This window comes from Anolis carolinensis, chromosome 2, assembly GCF_035594765.1.
Source record: "Anolis carolinensis isolate JA03-04 chromosome 2, rAnoCar3.1.pri, whole genome shotgun sequence".
Taxonomy (NCBI): domain Eukaryota; kingdom Metazoa; phylum Chordata; class Lepidosauria; order Squamata; family Dactyloidae; genus Anolis; species Anolis carolinensis.
The window spans coordinates 186,362,851-186,381,558 of NC_085842.1; the positions used below are offsets into that span (position 1 = coordinate 186,362,851).

Consider the following 18,708-nt stretch of genomic DNA (forward strand, 5'->3'; position numbering starts at 1 on the left):
AAAGTATGGCTGAGATTGATGTAAATATGGTAATTTTAGTCTTCTTACTCAGATAGAAGCTTCAATAGGGCTACAGTAACTAGGGTTTGGCATTTTAGAGAATATACTCAGCATGATAACTATGGTACTTGTCCTCTGCTGAGCATGAGAATGATGAGCAGACCTTCTTTTCAATCTCTGACAACTCTGATGGCAAAGCTGGGGTGATTTACTTGAAGTGGGGACAAACTTAGTAGTTTATCTTAACTTCTGACGTCCTTATTTTTTTTATCTCATCTTGCTTCTGCCTTCTTTTGGGCTTCTCTTTTTCTTTCTTTTGCTGGCCTTAACTTTGTCTCCTTTTCGCAAATTCCTTCTCGGAGTCCTCAGAATCAGCTTCTGATTCTGTATTGCTATTGTCAGCTCTTGAAAGCTATCGGACTCAAACAGGCTCACACAAGCAGCTCCGTGGAAACGCTTTATTAAGGACCTTCTTTTCAAGATGAAAACGAAGCTGAAACTGGCGTATTCCCACCAAACCCTGAGTATATCCGCCTTCTACCTTCCCCCCTCCCCACATTCACACGCATCTGTTATATGATCCTTTTCCCAGGCTTGAAAAACCAGAGCTGGCCATAAAACCCATCCCTGGCCAGATGGTCCTTATCATTTAGATTATCTCCCTCCCACCCCCACCCCCATTGCTCTGGCAGGACGTGGAGAGTACAATTGTTATGAATGCTGGGCTGTCACGTCCTGACAGCTATCCGTCTTGGACTCCTCTGCTTCTTCTCCTGCTGGCCAGAATCTCCCTCATACATACTGACTTCTTTTTTCTGAGTCTCACATTCTTCTGGCCCACTCTTGAATTTGTCACTGTGCAGAATAATCTTCCATCACTGGCCTTACTCCTTTTCTTTCTCTTCCGCTTCACTATGCGATTCACTTTCACTACAACTGGCTTTTCACATTTCTTTCTCATTCTCATTTTGCTTGTCTAAGTCAGTTTCTGAATCTTCACTGCTCTCATTCTTCTTCTCTTGTCCACTGGGGTATCACAGTCAGTTCCACAAACCCCTGGTCTCCTGGGTAAATTGTTTGTGGTATTTATTTATTTATTATTTATGTAAAACATTTATATTCCGCCCTTCTCACCCTAGAGGGAACTCAGGATAGAGCACAATATATATACAGTACATAAGGATTTGCCTGTGGATTTAGTCTTCCTCTTTCAGCCTGCTTCCCTTGGAGGCATTTATTCTTCCAACGTCCTTCTTGTTTGTATTTTGCACTCTGATTCCTTCTGAAGGGTGGGCCCTGACTCCTTCCTTTATTTGGGCCTTCTCTTCCCCTTCCACGAAGTCTTCCATCTATTCTTCTAAACGGTTCTGGTCTGGCCTACCTTCATGATTGCATTTCCCTCTATAAACCAGTGTGGGCTTTAAGATCCTCCGGGGAGGCCCTCCTCTCATTCCCGCCACCATCACAAACACGGTTGGTGGGGGCGAGGGAGAGGGCCTTCTCGGTGGTGGCCCCCCGGCTCTGGAATTCTCTCCCTAAAGAAATTAGACTAGCACCCACCCTGGACACATTCCGAAAAAAATTGAAAACATGGTTGTTTCAATGTGCTTTTGAATAACCAGCTGCATTAACCATACAGTCCTAAATTGCCCCTGCCAGCTCCGAGCACTTTATTCTACTCTGGTTCCATTATCCATGGTTACACAAGCTGCCCCTCCCATGCAATTTAAATAGCCCCATTCCTTGTTTTAACTGATATGTTGTATATCTATTTTAAAGGTTTAAAAAACTGTTTCGCTATGTATTTTACTATTGCAAATTGCATTGTGTTTTATGTATATATCAATTGTGGTTTTAGGGCTTTGTCCCCATGTAAGCCGCCCCGAGTCCCTTCGGGGAGATGGAGGCGGGGTATAAGAATATTATTATTATTATTATTTTATTATGACACAGCAAACAAGATAGATATGCTGGATTTCGTATCACAAAATCACAAGTCGAACACTTCCCAAGTGTCTAGGACTGTGTGATGTATTTTCGGATGATGCGCACAGATCCCAGTAGGGTGGCCTTTTGCAGTTGGCAGATCGTGATTTTGTCAATGTCTATTGTTTCCAAATGCCAGCTGAGATCTTTTGGCACGGCACCCAGTGTGCCCATCACCACCGGGACCACCTGCACTGGTTTCTGCCAGAATCGTTGAAGTTCAGTCTTGAGGTCCTGATAGCGGCTGAGTTTTTCCTGTTGTTTTTTATCAATGCGATAAGGAATTTTCCATGCAATGTTTTGTTGTACCAGGTGTCAGCTCTAGTTTGTAGTGTGGCTTTCTTGTACTGGTTTTTTGTCTGCTGTGCTTTGAGGAGTTTCTGATTTTGGACTTCAATCAAAGCAGGTTCTTCACTTTGCTTTACATATTCTGCATGTTCTTTACAGGGCATGTTCTTCTTCTTTGACTGCTTGTTTTACTTGTAAGAGTCCTCTGCCCCCTGATCTTCTAGGCAGATATAGCCGGTCAACATCACTGCGAGGGTGCAATGAATGATGAATGGTCATGAGTTTTCTTGTTTTTCTGTCAAAATACTCTAGTTCCATCTGTGTCCAATTTATAATGCCAGCAGTATATCTTATGACAGGTATGGCCCAGGTGTTTATGGCCTTGATGGTGTTGCCTCCATTGAGCTTGCTTTTGAGAATTTTTCTGACCCTTTGTGTGTATTCTTTACTAACCACAGTCTTCACATGTTCATGCTTGATGTTGTTGTTTTTGTTGTTGTTATTATTATTATTATTATTATTATTATTATTATTATTTCCCCCCTCTTCCACGCCCTCTGGACCATCCTGTGGCTTCCCAGAGCTGCTGCCAGGCACTGAGTATTTTTCTACGCAAGTACCTTTCTTGGTCTCCTGATCTCTACCTGCAAAGGTCCCGCTAGCTCAATTCCTCCTCATTCACTGACATACAAAATGATCCAGCAGGCCCAGGGCTGGGGCTGATGTAAGCCTTTATCTGCTTGAAGGCTTTGATGTGTTCTGGTGTCCAGTTAAACAGGTCCAGATATCCCACCTTTGTCACTTCGTAGAAGGGTCAGGTCATAATAGCAAAATTCGGAATCCAGATTCTGCTCCTCCAAGGTACCCTCAAACCGAAATGACTGTATGATCTTACTGACCCCTTCACTATAAACATTTCACCATTCTTGAAATATCTGAGCTTGAAAAAATCCTTTCGTGGTTGAAATTAAAAACTGATTATTTCATGAATGTAATATGAAACATATGAAGGCATATTCATATATCTTATGAATATTGTTGTGCTTTCAAGTGGTTTCTGACTTATGCCAGCCTTAAGACTCTCAAAATCTTTATCTATTCTTGACACAATCAATATCACATTATAAAAAATCAACCAGGTTCTTAACACATTTCTCAAAAATTCCTTCTTTTTCCCCAATTGCCTCAGTGGCTTCTTTCTTGGCAACTTCAGGCAATCCATAACATGGAATCCACACCATAGATAAAATGCCAAAACAGTCATTTAGTTAAGACACATGGCAGGGGGAGGGGGGATTTGATCTACTATGGAGGGCTATTTTGAGATATATTTTTCACTTGCCTCCCACTCTCTCTCAGTTTATTCCTCATGACAATCTGATTTTTTTTGTACTAAAATGAATTGATGTGCACAGTGGTTGTATATTCTATAAATATTCTATAAATAAGGGGACACTTCAGTGATGATGGTGATGGAATGGAAGGAGTCTTTCTCCTCTTTACCCACATTCTTCCTTTCTGCAAGGATCCCTACTTCTGCAAGTTGTTCATTTTGTGTCTTCATCATTTAAGTCCCCTGCTAGAAATAGCTTTTTAGCGATTTCTATTCCTTGTTTTATTCTTAGCTTTACTATACAACCCACACTGGTGTTAAATGAAGAACGAGGAATGAAAAAAATCTCTCTTCATCTATTTCTTAAGAGCTATTGATTCTCTTGATTGTGATCTGCTGATAGTGTGCCATTCTCTCCCCTTTCTGGTATTTGAGAATACCAGATCAACAATCACTTGAATTGTACCACCTACTTTGCCATCCTCTTCAGCATGGAATATTTTGGCTATGGAGGAAGCTAGATCTGGTTAGCCCTTGGATGGGAGACTGGCAACAAATATCAGGTGATTTGGGCTATATTTCAGAAGAAGGAACTGGAAAAACCATCTCTGAAATTCATAGAGTTGTAATAAGTTGGTAAGTGACTGTGAAAATACTTATGGACTACAGTGAACTTATCTACAAATATTGAAAAGCAATAAGCACACACAGAGAATAACTTTGATTTGGGACAAAGTGAATCTGTCTGCAGAGCTCATGTTGTCTGTAGGAATGTACAGAGGTGGACTGGTCTGTGTGTAAGCTTGCCTAATGGCAAGTGTTATTGTACAGTATTTACATTTAGTGTACTATATATTGATAGTAACATGTAAAATATATGTACACTGTAATTATTAAAATACACATCTATTTCACAATAATTTTAATTCTATCTTTTTCCATTTAAGTATTTTTAATTTTTATTTATTTATCTATATAATAAAAGTCAGTGTTTGTATGTATGTATGTTTGTATGTATGCGAGTATGTGGCAGCTTTCTGATTGGCCGACACTTTCACAGGCCACTGAGACCACCAGGAATGACGGATCTGGACCAAATTTGGCACACTTAATCCCATGACGCGCTTTACGCCCTGGTGCTGTTTACAGGACGATGGACCATGGGTGATGGGATTTGTAGTACTTTCAATCGCTACAGCTCCCACAGGCCACTGCGACGCCCACCAGTGGCGGAACTGGACCTAACTTGGCACACAGAACCCCCATGAACCCCTTTCCATCCTGGGGCAGATTGGGGGAGGATGGACCAAGTAGCTTCCAATAGATCTTGGTCCTCAGAATGGAGGGATCTCTGCGGTTGGTAGGGGGTGAGGCGGTCCCTCAGGTACATCAGCCCCAGACCATGTAAGGCCTTAAAGGTGAGTACCATCACTTTGAAGGTGATCCAGTGCTCAATTGGTAACCAGTGCAGCTGTAGTAAGATTGGTGTTATGTGGCATCTCAATGGGACTCCCGCAAGAAGCCGAGCCGCTGCATTTTGTACCAACTTGAGCTTCCGGATCACCGACAGAGGAAGGCCAATGTAGAGGGTGTAACAGTAATCCAGCCTTGAGATGCCCGTGGCCTGGATCACCATGGCTAGGTCGTCTCTAGACAGATAGGGGGGCAGCCGATTAGCCTGCCGCAGATGGAAAAAGGCAGCTCTGCTAACGGAGGAGACCTGGGCCTCCATCTTCAACAGAGGGTCCAAAAAGAATCCCAGACTCTTTACCAGTGATGACGGGCATAATGCCTCGCCATCCAGGGTAGGCAACTGAATATCTCCACTGCCCGGTCGACCCAGCCATAGGATCTCCATCTTTGCTGGATTCACCCTCAAGCTACTGGCACGTAGCCATCCAGCAATAGCCTCGAGGCATTGATAAAAGTTATCAGGTAGAGTCCGGTCGGCCTTCCATCTTCAGCACAAGCTCTATAACCAAGATTCAATTGTATATTTATGGCAGCATACCAGTGTAAATTGCAGTGGGAACCAAGGTAAAACAATTATGAGTTCAGCATTGTGTAGAAAGGAAATTATATTCTTTATGGTCCTCATCTGGACAAGAAAGCTATTAGCTCCAAGCAGCCCATTTCTTCAATGCAGTCTTTTTAAGCTGTGAGCAAAAAGCATTCTGGAAGAGAGGCTTGCACTATCCGTGCAATGGGATAGTCAATTTTACAAGCCAACCCCATCCGAACACCTACTGAAGAAAGCCAGCAGCCCTTTTTTCCATATGATGAAAAAAAGCATTTATTTTCCTTTCTTAACATCATAGGTAAAAGTACACCATGTTAGCAGAGTTGTGCCAATAGCATTAGCAGAACTGCACCAACAGGATTCCACCTTCAGCTTAGAGAGCAAAGGCCATGGATTTGTTGGGGAAATGAATGGTTATTATGCTAACTTGAAAATAAATACATTAGAACATGTATACATCAACTTATAGTTAGCTAACTAATTAAACAAATAATTGAACACTTGACAATAGTTTGCCATTAATATAATAAATAATATAAATATAATTATCAAACATTCAGATAAACATTCTCTACTTTAACTTATTCTTCTTTTAACTTATTCTGTTTGAAGAGTGTTTAATGTCTTTGACAACGCTGGGTGTAAAGGTAGTAAAACAAAAGTAAAACCTTGTCCTTAGTTATAGAAAGCTTTTAAAATGGTGTGCTTCATCTCTGCTCATGCCTGAGATGCTAAACTTCTCATGCATTTCGCAAGTTTTCATTGGTCTAAACATCTTGCCCCTGGTAGACTAGGACACGGAACAATAACTTCAAACTGCAGAATCATAGAATCATAGAGTTGAAAGATACCTTGTGGACCATCCAGTCCAAACCTCTGCCAAGAGGTAGGAAACCGCATTCAAAACACCCCCAACAGACGGCCATCCAGCTTTTGTTTAAAAGCCTCCAAAGAAAGAGCCTTCAACACAGTCCGGGGCAGAGAATTCCACTGCTGAACAGCTCCCACAGTTAGGAAGTTCTTCCTAATGTTCAGGTGGAATCTACTTTCCTGTAGTTGGAAGCAGTTGTTCGATGTCCTAGTCTTCAGGGCAGTAGAAAACAAGCTTGCTCTCTCCTGTCCATGACTTCCCCTAACATATTTATATATGGTCATCATGTCTCCCCTCAGCATTCTCTTCTGCAGGCTAAACACGTCCAGCTCTTTAAACTGTACTTCACAGGGCTTGTTCTCCAGGCCCTTGATCAATTTAGTCGCCCTCCTCTGGACGCTTTCCAGCTTTCAACATCTCCCTTCAATTGCAGTGCCCAGAATTCCAGGTGTGGTCTGACCAAAGCAGAATAGAGGGGTAGTATGACTTCCCTGGATCTCGACATTAGACTCCTATTTATGCAGGCCAAAATCCCATTGGCAGCTACCGCATGACATTGTTGGCTCATGTTTAACTTTTCCATGAGGAATGCAAGATCTTCTTCACACGTGCTGCTATTGAGTTAGGCATCCGCCATTCTGTATCTTTGCATTTCATTTTTTCTGCATTTGTCCCTGTTGAACTTCATTTTGTTAGTTTTGGCTCATCTCTCTAGTCTGTTAAGATCGTTTTGAATTCTGTTCCTGTCTTCTGGAGTATTGGCTATCCCTCCCAATTTGGTGTTGTCTACAAACGATGATCGCGCCTTCTAACCCATCATCTAAGTCATTAAGAAAGATGTTGAACAGAACCGGGCTCAGGACAGAACCCTGCGGCACTCGACTCATGACTTCTTTCCAGAATGAAGAAGACGCATTTGGTGAGCACCGTCTGGGTTTGTTCACGTAACTAATTACAGCTTCACCTAACAGTAGTTTTGCCTAGCCCACATTTGACTAGTTTGTTTGCCAGAAGGTCATGGGGTACCTTGTCGAAGAAAGGCCTTGCTGAAATCCAGAATCAGTACATCCAGGGTGTTCTCTGCATCTACCTAGCTTATAACACTATCGAAAAAAGATTAGTTTGGCATGACTTGTTTTTGATAAATCCGTGTTGACTAATAACGATGACAGCATTCATTTCTAAGTCTTTGCAGACGATTTCCTTAACAATCTTTGCCAGAATCTTGCCCGGTATCGACGTGAGGCTGGCGGGACGGTAATTGTTTGGGCCGTCTTTTTTTCCTTCTTGAAGCTAGGGACCACATTTTCCCTCCTCCAATCTGCTGGGACTTCTCCCGTTCTCCAAGAAGTCTCAAAGATGATTGCCAGTTGTTCCAAAATAACTTCCGCTAGTTCCTTCAATGCTCTGGGATGTAGTTCATCCAGACGTGGGGACTTGAATTTGTTTAGAGCAGCCAGGTGTTCCTGGATGACTTGTTTCCCTATTCGGGGTTGGATTTCCCCTAATCCTTCATCCATTCCATGTTGCTGGGGTTGAGGATGGCTTTTTTTGAGAAGACTGAGGAAAAGTAGGCATTAAGTAATTATGCCTTTTCCCTATCCCGTGTCAGCATTATCTCATCTTCTCCTCGCAGAGGCCCTATCGCCTCCTTGTTATTCCTTTTTCTACCAACATAAGCAAAGAAGCCTGAGCTCATTTTGCGCAAACTTTTTCCCTACAGGAGTTGGTTATTCGTTTGAATTCTTCTTTGGTGATTTCTCCCCTTTTCCACTTCCAAGTCTCTGTTGGGTCTTAACCTAGAAAAGAAGGAGCAAGCTTGTTTCTGCTGCCCTGGAAACTAGGACGCAGAACATTGGCTTCAAACTATAGGAAAGGAGATTCCACCTGAACATTAGGAAGAACTTCCTCACTGTGAGAGCTGTTCAGCAGTCGAATTCTCTGAGTGTGGTGGAGGCGCTTTCTTTGGAGGCTTTTAAACAAAGGCTGGATGGCCATCAGTCGGGGGTGCTTTGAATGTCATTTTCCTGCTCCTTGGCAGTGGGTTGGACTGGATGACCCATGAGCTCACTTCCGACTCTATAATTTTATGATCCTATGATTTATTTGCAATATTCTTAAACATTGTTGGAAGTCTCTCTAAAGTTAGGTACCATCTATACCACATTTTGTAAAAGCTTTCTTTCAAATCATAACTCAAAGAAATGTTTAATTTTTTCATCTACAACTTTTTCCATTGATCCAAATGCAACTATATACTAATGTTCTGTTATCATAAATATTTGACCTCTCCATCTTTCATTTCCATTTTTAGCAATTTATACATACTAGCAATCAAATTATCATCATCAGATCAAAGTTGGATTTAGTTATTTCAAAGCAATCGTTTTTATCCATCTTAAATCTCTCATTAAATTGTTCTCGAAAGATGCCATTGAAAGTTATGCCCTTCAGCTTCTAATTCATTAGATTTCATTCTATCACTCCCATTCTTAAGTACAAGCAGATGCTTATAAATAAACTACTTATCATTTGTTAAAGGTTCTCTTCTGTATAATGCTTCATGTGGTGAATTCCAAAGGGGCATTCTAAAATGAAATCTAGATTTATATTTACATCTGCTCCATTAAAACTATGTTTTAATCTGTTTTATTGCATTTATGTTTTAATTGTTTTATAATTTGATATGTTATATTTATTATTTGTTGTATAATGCGGCATTGAATTTTGCCATAATCTGTAAGCCGCTCTGAGTCCCCTTCGGGGTTGAGAAGAGCAAAGTATAAATATAGTAAATAAATAAATAAATAATGAAAAAGTTTCCGATTTCTATTTGTAATCGCACTGTGATTTTGCTTGTCTGTTTGCTAAAAAGAGGATGAGACTGGATGACCCATGGGACTCCCATTTCAAATGAAAAGCACTGTTTTTTCAGTCTTTCAAGCCAATTGGGAAATGCACAAAGATTTATATGCAAAGGAATTTGAAATAACTTTTGATAAGACATTACTTCTTGAGCTTGGTACAAAACAGGAAAAAGGGTTTTCATTACTTGTGAGCATTCATGCCTAATTTTATGTTAATTACTTGTATCTGGATTATTCCTGATGAATATAAGAATGTCCTAAATGATGTAATGCTATTTTTCATAGCAAATCAACAGAGGTTTTATGTAAATACAAAAGGTTATACATTCTTACTCATATCACTGTACTTTAGGAAAAGAAGTTTCCTAAAGCACTATAAAACCATTTTTCAAGTTTTCTTTTCTCCATTCTACAGAATGACAAAATTAAAGTCTTATAGATTTCCCATATTTAGAGGATTTTTATTCAAAAATTCACTGTAACACTATCACTCCCAAATATTTAATAATTTTATTAATTCTGAAAAGACTCAGTTTCTGTTCAATCTTTGTCAAAATTTTAGTCAGCATGACTATTTTGTTTCTAATAATATTAAAGCTAGTCAGCTCCTCATGTTGTTTCAGTATCTCACTGAACCACTCTCCAAAGTTTTTTCAAAAATATCTCCTAGTCATAAACAAAACGCTTTAGTTTAGAAAACCCATCTTTAATATTTATTCTTTTAATTGTTTTTTTAATTAATCACTCTGTTTAAAAGTTCCAACATCAACAAAAATAGCAAAAGTGATAATGGACAGACAGATCTGCCACATTCCTTTTTTGAACTATACAAGCCTTAGATAATTCTCCATTAATCAGAATTAGTGCTTGTTCAGTATTGTACATCAATTTACTACAACCAAACGGCATCAGATCTAAAATTTGGAACATAAATAGCCAGTGAACATTATCAACGCTCTTTTGGGCATCAACAAATTTAAAGCAAGCTTTTTATCATTTTGCTGATCAAAATATTCCAAAATATCCTAAACAAATCTTATACTTTCTCTCAACATTCTCTTAGGTAGAAATCCAGGTTGATTGTCATGAATGCAAACTTGTTAAACTTTTCTAAGTTCTCTGCAAAATGGTGCAATTAATTTTTAGAATTCACCAAATTACTGTCCTTTTCAGGAATAAAGGTAATATTTACATTGCTCCCCCGTAAACATAAATTCATTGTTAGTTGCAAAGTCATAAATAATTTGTAAAGTTTCATAATTGCAGGAAAATCAAATACAATTTTAAATGATGTTCAGATCAAGAAAAGTCTCACTCTATTCTGTTTTGGTCAGATCTCACCTGGAATACTACGTCCAGTTCTGAGCACTAAATTCACGAAGGATATTGACAAAATGGAATGTGTCCAGAGGAGGGCAACCAAAATTATCAAAGGTTTGGAGGCCAAGCACTATGAGGAGAGGCTTAGGATGCTGGGTATGTTTAGCTTGGAGGGGGGAAAAAGCTGAGAGGGGGCATGATATATGTGTTTAAATATTTGAAGGTCCGTTTGGGGAGAGGGCAAGCTTGTTTTCCTGTTGCTCTAGAGACTAGGACACAAAGCAATGGATTGAAAGTGCAAGAAACGAAATTCTACTTAAACATTAGAAAGAACTTCCTGAGCTGTTAATGGGATAAACTGCTCAAAGTTGGTAGAGTCTCCTTCTCTGGAGGTTTTTAAGCAGAGGCTGGATGACTATCTGTCAGGGGTGCTTTTGTTTTGTGTTCTTGCATTCCCAGGGATTGGACTGGGTGGCCTAGCAGTCTCTTCCAACTCTATGATTCTACGATTCTATGTATGCCTCTCTGAAAAACAGTTAAAATTGTTTGCTTCTCCATATTTATGTTGTACTATTTGGTTTCTTTCAGGTAAAAATGATTTTGGTAATTTTCCATTACCACTTTTAATCTTTTTCTGTGTAGTCTTGTCCAACTTATTCCATTCTGATCATTCCAGTCTCCCAAGAAGCTAAAATTTCCACAGAAAGCTTTTAGAACTTGTGCCATCAATCTCTGACAAAATTCCAATTTTGGTTGTGTACGAAAAAAGTGGACTCGGTGCTTAGCTCATGCACAGAATCCACACAATGCACAGTGGGATTTGTAGTATAACCACTGCATTCACCCTTCAGTGCACAAAAATGGAACACAGGATTTACTCTGGAGCTTCCTGGTAATCCTGAGCTTCAGGGTAATCCTGCAGTTCTGGAGATGAGGAGAGCTGGATCTGGCTCAGTCCACTGTCTATACTGCCACTGTCTATACTGTCTCTGAAAAGCTTGCTGGCAATGTCACATTTCTGATGATGTCATATGAAATGCCGAGTCATGTAAACAGATATTTTATATGGCCACTGGGTGGGACCTACTTGCTGGAAGTGACATAATGATAAATCTTGAATTTTTTTTATGAGCAGATAACTCTTATTATCCTAAATGCATCACAACCTCTTTTCCTTTTTTCTATCAAATAATTTAACAGTAGATTTAATCTTTCCAAAAAAAAAATCACACTCTCTAAGCTTCAGAAGAGGGCAGTGGTTCCTCTGAACCATTCTTGTAAAGAAAATCCCGTCATAGAAAACAGCAACAACAGCAACAACAAAAATAAAGCTTCCCTTCCTCCCCCACAAAAAAACCCCATGGGGGTGCCTTTGGGATACACTGCCCATATTACACACTGTTTAATTTCTTTGGAACACTTGCCAGTCACAAACAGAGCTATGGAGCTCTGTATTTGTCAAAGCATTGTTCAAAACAAGCAGTTTGCCTAAAACCAAGCATTTCTCATTTTAGAGCTCCAGACACCTAATCCATTCCATATGTTTCAAAGTCGCAATCAACAGAAACTAAATAGGAAAATCAATTCATACACTTACAATGGACAGCGGATGCCAAGAATACTGTGAAGAATAGCAGCTGTAGTGACCACATGACTGTGGATAAAACTTCAAGGCGATTCAGGAGAGAATGTTTCCAAAAGATTTCTCTCTGCCAATAATCCTCCAGGAGACAGTCACTTTAACGCAAAACAGAGGGAACTGACTAGACTAATCCAAGCACGACACTTTTGTTCAATATTCAGAATTCAGCACCTAGAAGTAAGTGAAAACATAAGGTTAAGTGTTTCTACTCAAAACAATCCCTGTTACATTTGACATGCAGTAGGGGACAATGAGATAGATCCTTCCCAACAGGGTTTGCTATTGTCTATTTTGAGTAATTAATACTAGAACTACATTAAGCCCAAAGAGACATAAAGGATTGCTCTGCTTTCATTCTTTCAAAATAATTAGACCAGGGGTAGGGAACTTACAGCCTTGGAGCCTTCTAGGTCCTTAAGTGTGGCCTTTTGAATCCAATTTTACAGAACAAATCCTTTTATTTTTACTAATGCATTTTGGTTTGTCTTTTATATTTTATTTTTATATTATTGTATTCAAAATATTAAAGAATAAAATATGTCTCAACAGATTTACCATGACAATTAGAACATTAATAAGCCATAAGACTGATACGCTTGTGATTTAGTTCTTAATTCCACCGCCTGACTGGTACCACTATTGCATAAGGCTAGTTGGTAAGAGTTATGGCCGTCAAGTATGCCAGTCTGTTACAAGCTTTTGACAACTGTGCATTGTGATTGTTTCAAGTGGAATTTGTGAATAGTTGCACAGCCTGACAGTATTTTAAAAATTCTGTCTGCTTAAAACCCTATCGTGTCAAAGAAGACCAAGAGAACACTGAAGGAAGAAAACAGATTTTTAACGAGAGCTGGGAATCACAATATTATCTTATTTCTACTAAAGAGAAGTTGATTTGCCTGCTTTGGGATATTGAAATCTCGACATTACATTTTTAAAATGTTCATCAGGATTTAACACTAACAAGGACCACGGATATTTTAAATTAGAGGGAGAGGCTCAAAAGGTTGGATTGCAGAAATTAAAAGATGAAAAGCAAAAACAATTATTTCAAGCAGCAATAAGATATAGAAATAATGGCAATAAAGCAACCTATAAAGCAGCTTATAAACTCGCAGGGCGGAGGAGAGGAAGCAAGTAATATAGAAACTGTGAAAGAAGGCATTATCAAAGTTGTAAACTGCTTAGACCTCAATAACATTTCAAACAACTGTCTCTTTCAAGGAAAATAATAAGCCTTCACCTTAACAGAACAACAGAACAACTTCCAGCAATACTTCAAAATGAAAATATCATATATCATATTATTCAATTGATTTGGATGAATCAACCGATACTACTGAATCCACGTATGTTTTATACTTCACCATGACTTCCCTTGATCTAGACACTATACTACTTTTGATGAAGCCCAAAATCCCATTGGCTTTTTTAGCTGCTGCATCACACTTATTGCTCTGGATCTTCATTCTCCTACCTAACCCAAATCAAGATACCCTTAAGGCAATAAATTACTAATACCCATTCAGAGAATCAACTGGAACTGCAGACTGCAACCAAATATTCTAATGCTTTACACAAGAAAACAGCTACAACAAAGTCATTAAAAGGACAATTAAAATTACCCAATAGTTTTCATTTTTTGATATTTACAAAATAATGTGCGCTTTAAAGTATATTAGGACATTCCATAGGTATATATTTAAATTTTGTATCAGCCATGTCTCATGTTTACCAACATCAATAAACAAATTATTAAAATGAAACAGTAAAACTCCTTTAGAAAATTGAAGTTTGTGCTATGTACTGACACTTAATGGGAAAAGGGGACAAAGCTGCCATGAACAAGTTTCTAAGATCCCTTCTATTAACACTTCTCTTTTAAAAATGTCTTCTTCCTGTACACAGACACAGTTTAAACACAGAAATGAAAATTCTACACCTTTTCAGTGAATTTCTGAAAATGAATATATCATGCATAATTTGGTGCATGGAGCATATGAGCTCACTGAAGTAACATACAACATTGCCTATGTCCTTGCATGGCATTGGAAACGGTGAAATAGTAGGAAAAGGCATTTTTGTGGATTCTGAAGGAGACATGAAAAATAAATATAATTTAAGATACTGAAACACTGGTCAAATAGGATAGAGTCATGTATTAATGCATTCAATTTATATGCAAATTTGACCTCAAGCAATTTTGATGGTAGGTTGTTCAGATAGAAATATTTGGAAGTAAAGAGGATTTTTATGATTCAAGTATATACAGTGTAACAAACTGTTCTTTCTATCAGCTCAGAAGTTTTCCCCCCTTTGGTTTCAGCAAAGGAAAAAATGGTCGGCATTTCTGTTTAGTAGTTATGATGCCACAAGCCCACTGCAATGACTGACAGTGCATTGCAACATCTACCATTTAAATCATACAAAGGCCACTCAGCAGAGTAATTTCTGAAGCACTGGAGAGCAGCCTGGTGAGAGATTATTGGTCCAACCCTCTTCAAGCATCCTTGCTGCTTTCTCTTGAAATGTATTGTTGTGTGACATGCATGGCTTAAAAGTTAGGCTTGTGATATGTTGATATGTTGTCACCACTGCATCTCCAGATACAGGGTATTGAGCTATATTTTTATTTTCAGTGAAACCTCAAAACTAAGTTTTACTTGGAACCTTTTATGTAAGTTGATACCCATTTCATACTTCGAAATGAGTGACTCTCTCATGCTTAATTTTGATAAGGTTGTTATCTGCAGCAACTTATTCTGTCTGTTCCATACTTGTTCTACTTCATATTGCAATATATTTTGTTCTATACAAATGTTCATATACATTTTCATGTGCATTTTCCCAAATACAGTAGAGTCTCACTTATCCAAGCTAAACGGGCCGGCAGAAGCTTGGATAAGCGAATATCTTGGATAATAAGGAGGGATTAATGAAAAGCCTATTAAACATCAAATTAGGTTATGATTTTGCAAATTAAGCACCAAAACTTCATGTTATACAACAAATTTGACAGAAAAAGTAGTTCAGTACGCAGTAATGTTATGTTGTAATTACTGTATTTACGAATTTAGCACCAAAATATCATGATATATTGAAAACATTGACTACAAAAATGGCTTGTATTATCCAGAGGCTTGGATAAGCGAGGCTTGGATTAGTGAGGCTCTACTGTATGCACACCTTTCAAATCATTTTTTTAAATATTCACATTTTGTGCATTTTTTTCCTGATGTTAACTTTTTTGCATATTTTTGCAAGTGACTTTTCATTTAATTAGATAATTTTTCATTTATTATCTAACTATATTAATTTTATGAGCTTTTTCAATGTTTTGGTATATATATTTAATATTGAGTGCATCTGTTTCTGATGTATAACTTAACACCCGTTAAGGAACAATAGGCTGCTTGCCTGAAACCCTAGTTATCATCCGTTAAACTCACACATGGGAAACAGTGTGTGATAAGGGCAGAGTGTTTTTGAAAAATTCTAGAGCCAAACTATCTCTCACAATTCTCTGTGCATGCTCTATGCAGTCCCCGCCCCCTAACCTTCCCTTCTCCATTGAGGGAGGGGTGCCTGTACGTGTGTGAATTTACAAATGACTGCCTGAAGAGCAACAGGAGCAACTATGCATATGTGGGTGTTTTATCCTTTAAAAATATTCATTTGCATTGAGGGAAGACAACTGGGGAATCTTTCATTAACTAAGAAGTACTTATCTATGCCTGGTAGGTGAATCGCTGCAGCTGTAAGAGGGAGTTAGTGAACAACTCCAAGGTCATTCATATGAGGCATTTTGAATTGGTCTTGTGACCTTGCTGGCTCTGAAATCCTGAGGAATATTTTTCAGTAGACAGAGGCTGTTGCATTGGTTTCATATTGCCAGCCTTGTGTGATAGGTATCAAGTTATCTCTGTTTGACAAGTGAATTTTTTGGTCTTGTCTGATAGAGATCTACTGTGCTTAAGTGCCATCCTGGTTTGTAGGCATTGGTCCCCTGCTGGCACCGCCTCTTCCATTATTTTAGGGTATTTTTTCCAGCACATAGTGCAGAATCTTCCATGGAGTATACCATAAGAAGTGCTTCAATATAAAAGGAAAGGGATGTCCTTTGCTGTGGAGGCCTTTGCACTCTGAAATCAAATCCTCACACCTTATACAACCACATACTCCAGTTCTTCGTAAGAGGTCCTAGATTTCCACCCTGGGACTCTCCATTATTTTCTCTCTATTTCTGAAATGAGTCCATGGCACTGTCTGATGAGTTGCACAAACTTTTCAAAGTCATGCATACCTACAACAACATATGGGCTTCAACTGCTCTTGGGACTCTCTCAAGCTGAGGTTGGACTTCATGCATGTATTGATCGCTAGGACATCATAATGCACACAGGATCTCTCAAAGCTCATAAGGAGAACCTCAACATCATCCTCATCTCCACAGGTGGGATACTATTAGTTGAAATAGATGTGCAGATGGAGGAAGGCTAGTACCAGAGAAGGCTGCCCTCTTACTGCGGGTTAGCTCCATTGACTCTGGTGGGAGCCTGAAGTAGTTTCAGTTTCCTTAGTTCAATCCCTCAGTCTTTCAGGGAGAGTGCCAGGTGGCACAATTTCTGTTGCTCTGCTATGAAATCAGTTTTAACATCAGAAGTGATACTCAGAAAAAAGCAGCCTGGGTTGCATTATATGGCAGTGTAGATGGGTCCTGTGTTTCATTGCCATTCAGAGTTCAGTTTACTGGAATTGGAGGGAGAGCTAAACTATCAAGGTCTTTGTTCCCTGTTTTTTTTTGTGCTTCTGTTTGTTTTATTTGTTTTTTATTGTTGACTGCATTAGGCTTTTAATTTTGAATAACAAGCTTCATCCATAGGACCTTCTGACCAATAAACTCAGAAAAACTGGGATAGTTCAAATCAGCTTTATCTCCAAGATAAGTAGATTCTATCTTCTAGTTTAATAAGATAAAAGTTTTGATAATAAACCTTTTTGGAGTTAACAACATAAAGTCAGATTATTTGCTGACTGCATTTGTATTTGTGCTATTTATTTATTATTTATTGTTCTTTAGCTTTTTGTGTTTTTACTTCAGAGCCTGCTTTTTTAAAGCAAAGCTTTATTTTTTCTATTTATACAAGTGCCATCTTTTTTAGAATCTAAAATAACGAATAACATCAAACACACAATTTATGAGGTCATTCAGAATATTCATATCAAATTTACTGAGACCAAGCATAGCCTTCTTTCTTCAGCTTCAGTTTACATACAAATTATTAATCATAATAAACATTTATAAATTCTCCAAACAGTATCAGTGAAATAAGTGTTGTTGAATAGCAGAGTATTTTTTAAAGTTATCTTTTTTATTTCATATAAGTTCTGTAACATCTATTTTGGAATTTAAAACAGTGAAATAAGCACTTCTTATTACAGATTCTTATTACAGCAGGGATATAACCCCCCTATTTGCATTTCAAGCTGATCCTATCATGCCTCAGTCAAAGCATTACTAGATTCATGTTCATTAAACAAACAAAATTCAGTAAAGAAATTCTTTAGCTAAATGGTGCCTTTGGTACATTGACAACAAGAATGCAATTAGCTGGAGTGTTTACAAAATTTTAATCCTAGGGACTGTTCTCTAAAATTGTTGTTTACATTTGTTTGGCTGATTCCCCTGCCAAGAATACGTAATTTGACAGATTTTATAAAGCATAGAGATAGCATATACAGCACAGCAGTTGAGTGATATTATATACATCTGAATAATCCTCCACCTTTCCTCTCAAGTGTGAAATGTTGGCATAGTTATCTCTGTCATATTCTTTCCTTATTATATACATTCTTCTCCTTCCCAATGAATTCAAATTGTAATGTGTCAATGATCCTAAAAACACGATTTCCCCTTCTTTATTCATCCAAGGCCCTTGATATTTTAATACACAGCTCGCAGTTAATGGGGAATGATGAGTGAAAAATTATGTTTCTATTTTATGTCCTCCAAATCAGCAGTTCTCAAACTCTGCTCGGCGGAGTCCTTAGGGCTCTGCAAAGCAGTCAGGGGCTCCCCGTCCTCACTCCCTCCTGTATATGAAGCATGTGGCCTAGGGAGAATCCTGCTGCTGCTGTGAGGCCTGGAGAGCCTCCCACTAGACTGCGCAGCCTGGATAGCCTACCACTGCAATAGTGTGTCCTGGAGAGTCTCTGGCTCAGCCACACAGGCTGGAGAGGTCCCCACTGTATCTGCTCGGGATATGGGACTTCCCCAAAGCACAAGTTCTGACCATGGCAACAGTTACTGCTTTTGCTGAATCTGTCCCTACAGGCAAATGTTCTTGAAGCAAAGGCAGCACACGTGGCGGGGAAACCTAC

At 38.8% G+C, this 18,708-nt stretch overlaps 1 protein-coding gene across 20 annotated transcripts in view; it reads right to left on the reverse strand.

The window, feature by feature from the left end:
- The window catches only part of adgrl3 (adhesion G protein-coupled receptor L3), a 463,017-nt gene that overhangs the window by 395,782 nt on the left and 48,527 nt on the right, over positions 1–18,708 (reverse strand). For all 20 annotated transcript variants that reach the window (XM_062974088.1, XM_062974092.1, XM_062974094.1 and 17 more), the window contains exon 2: positions 12,283–12,498. In XM_062974088.1, the coding sequence (XP_062830158.1) occupies positions 12,283–12,337 (55 nt within the window). In that variant the 5' untranslated portion in view covers positions 12,338–12,498. The remainder of the gene's footprint in view (positions 1–12,282; positions 12,499–18,708) is intronic.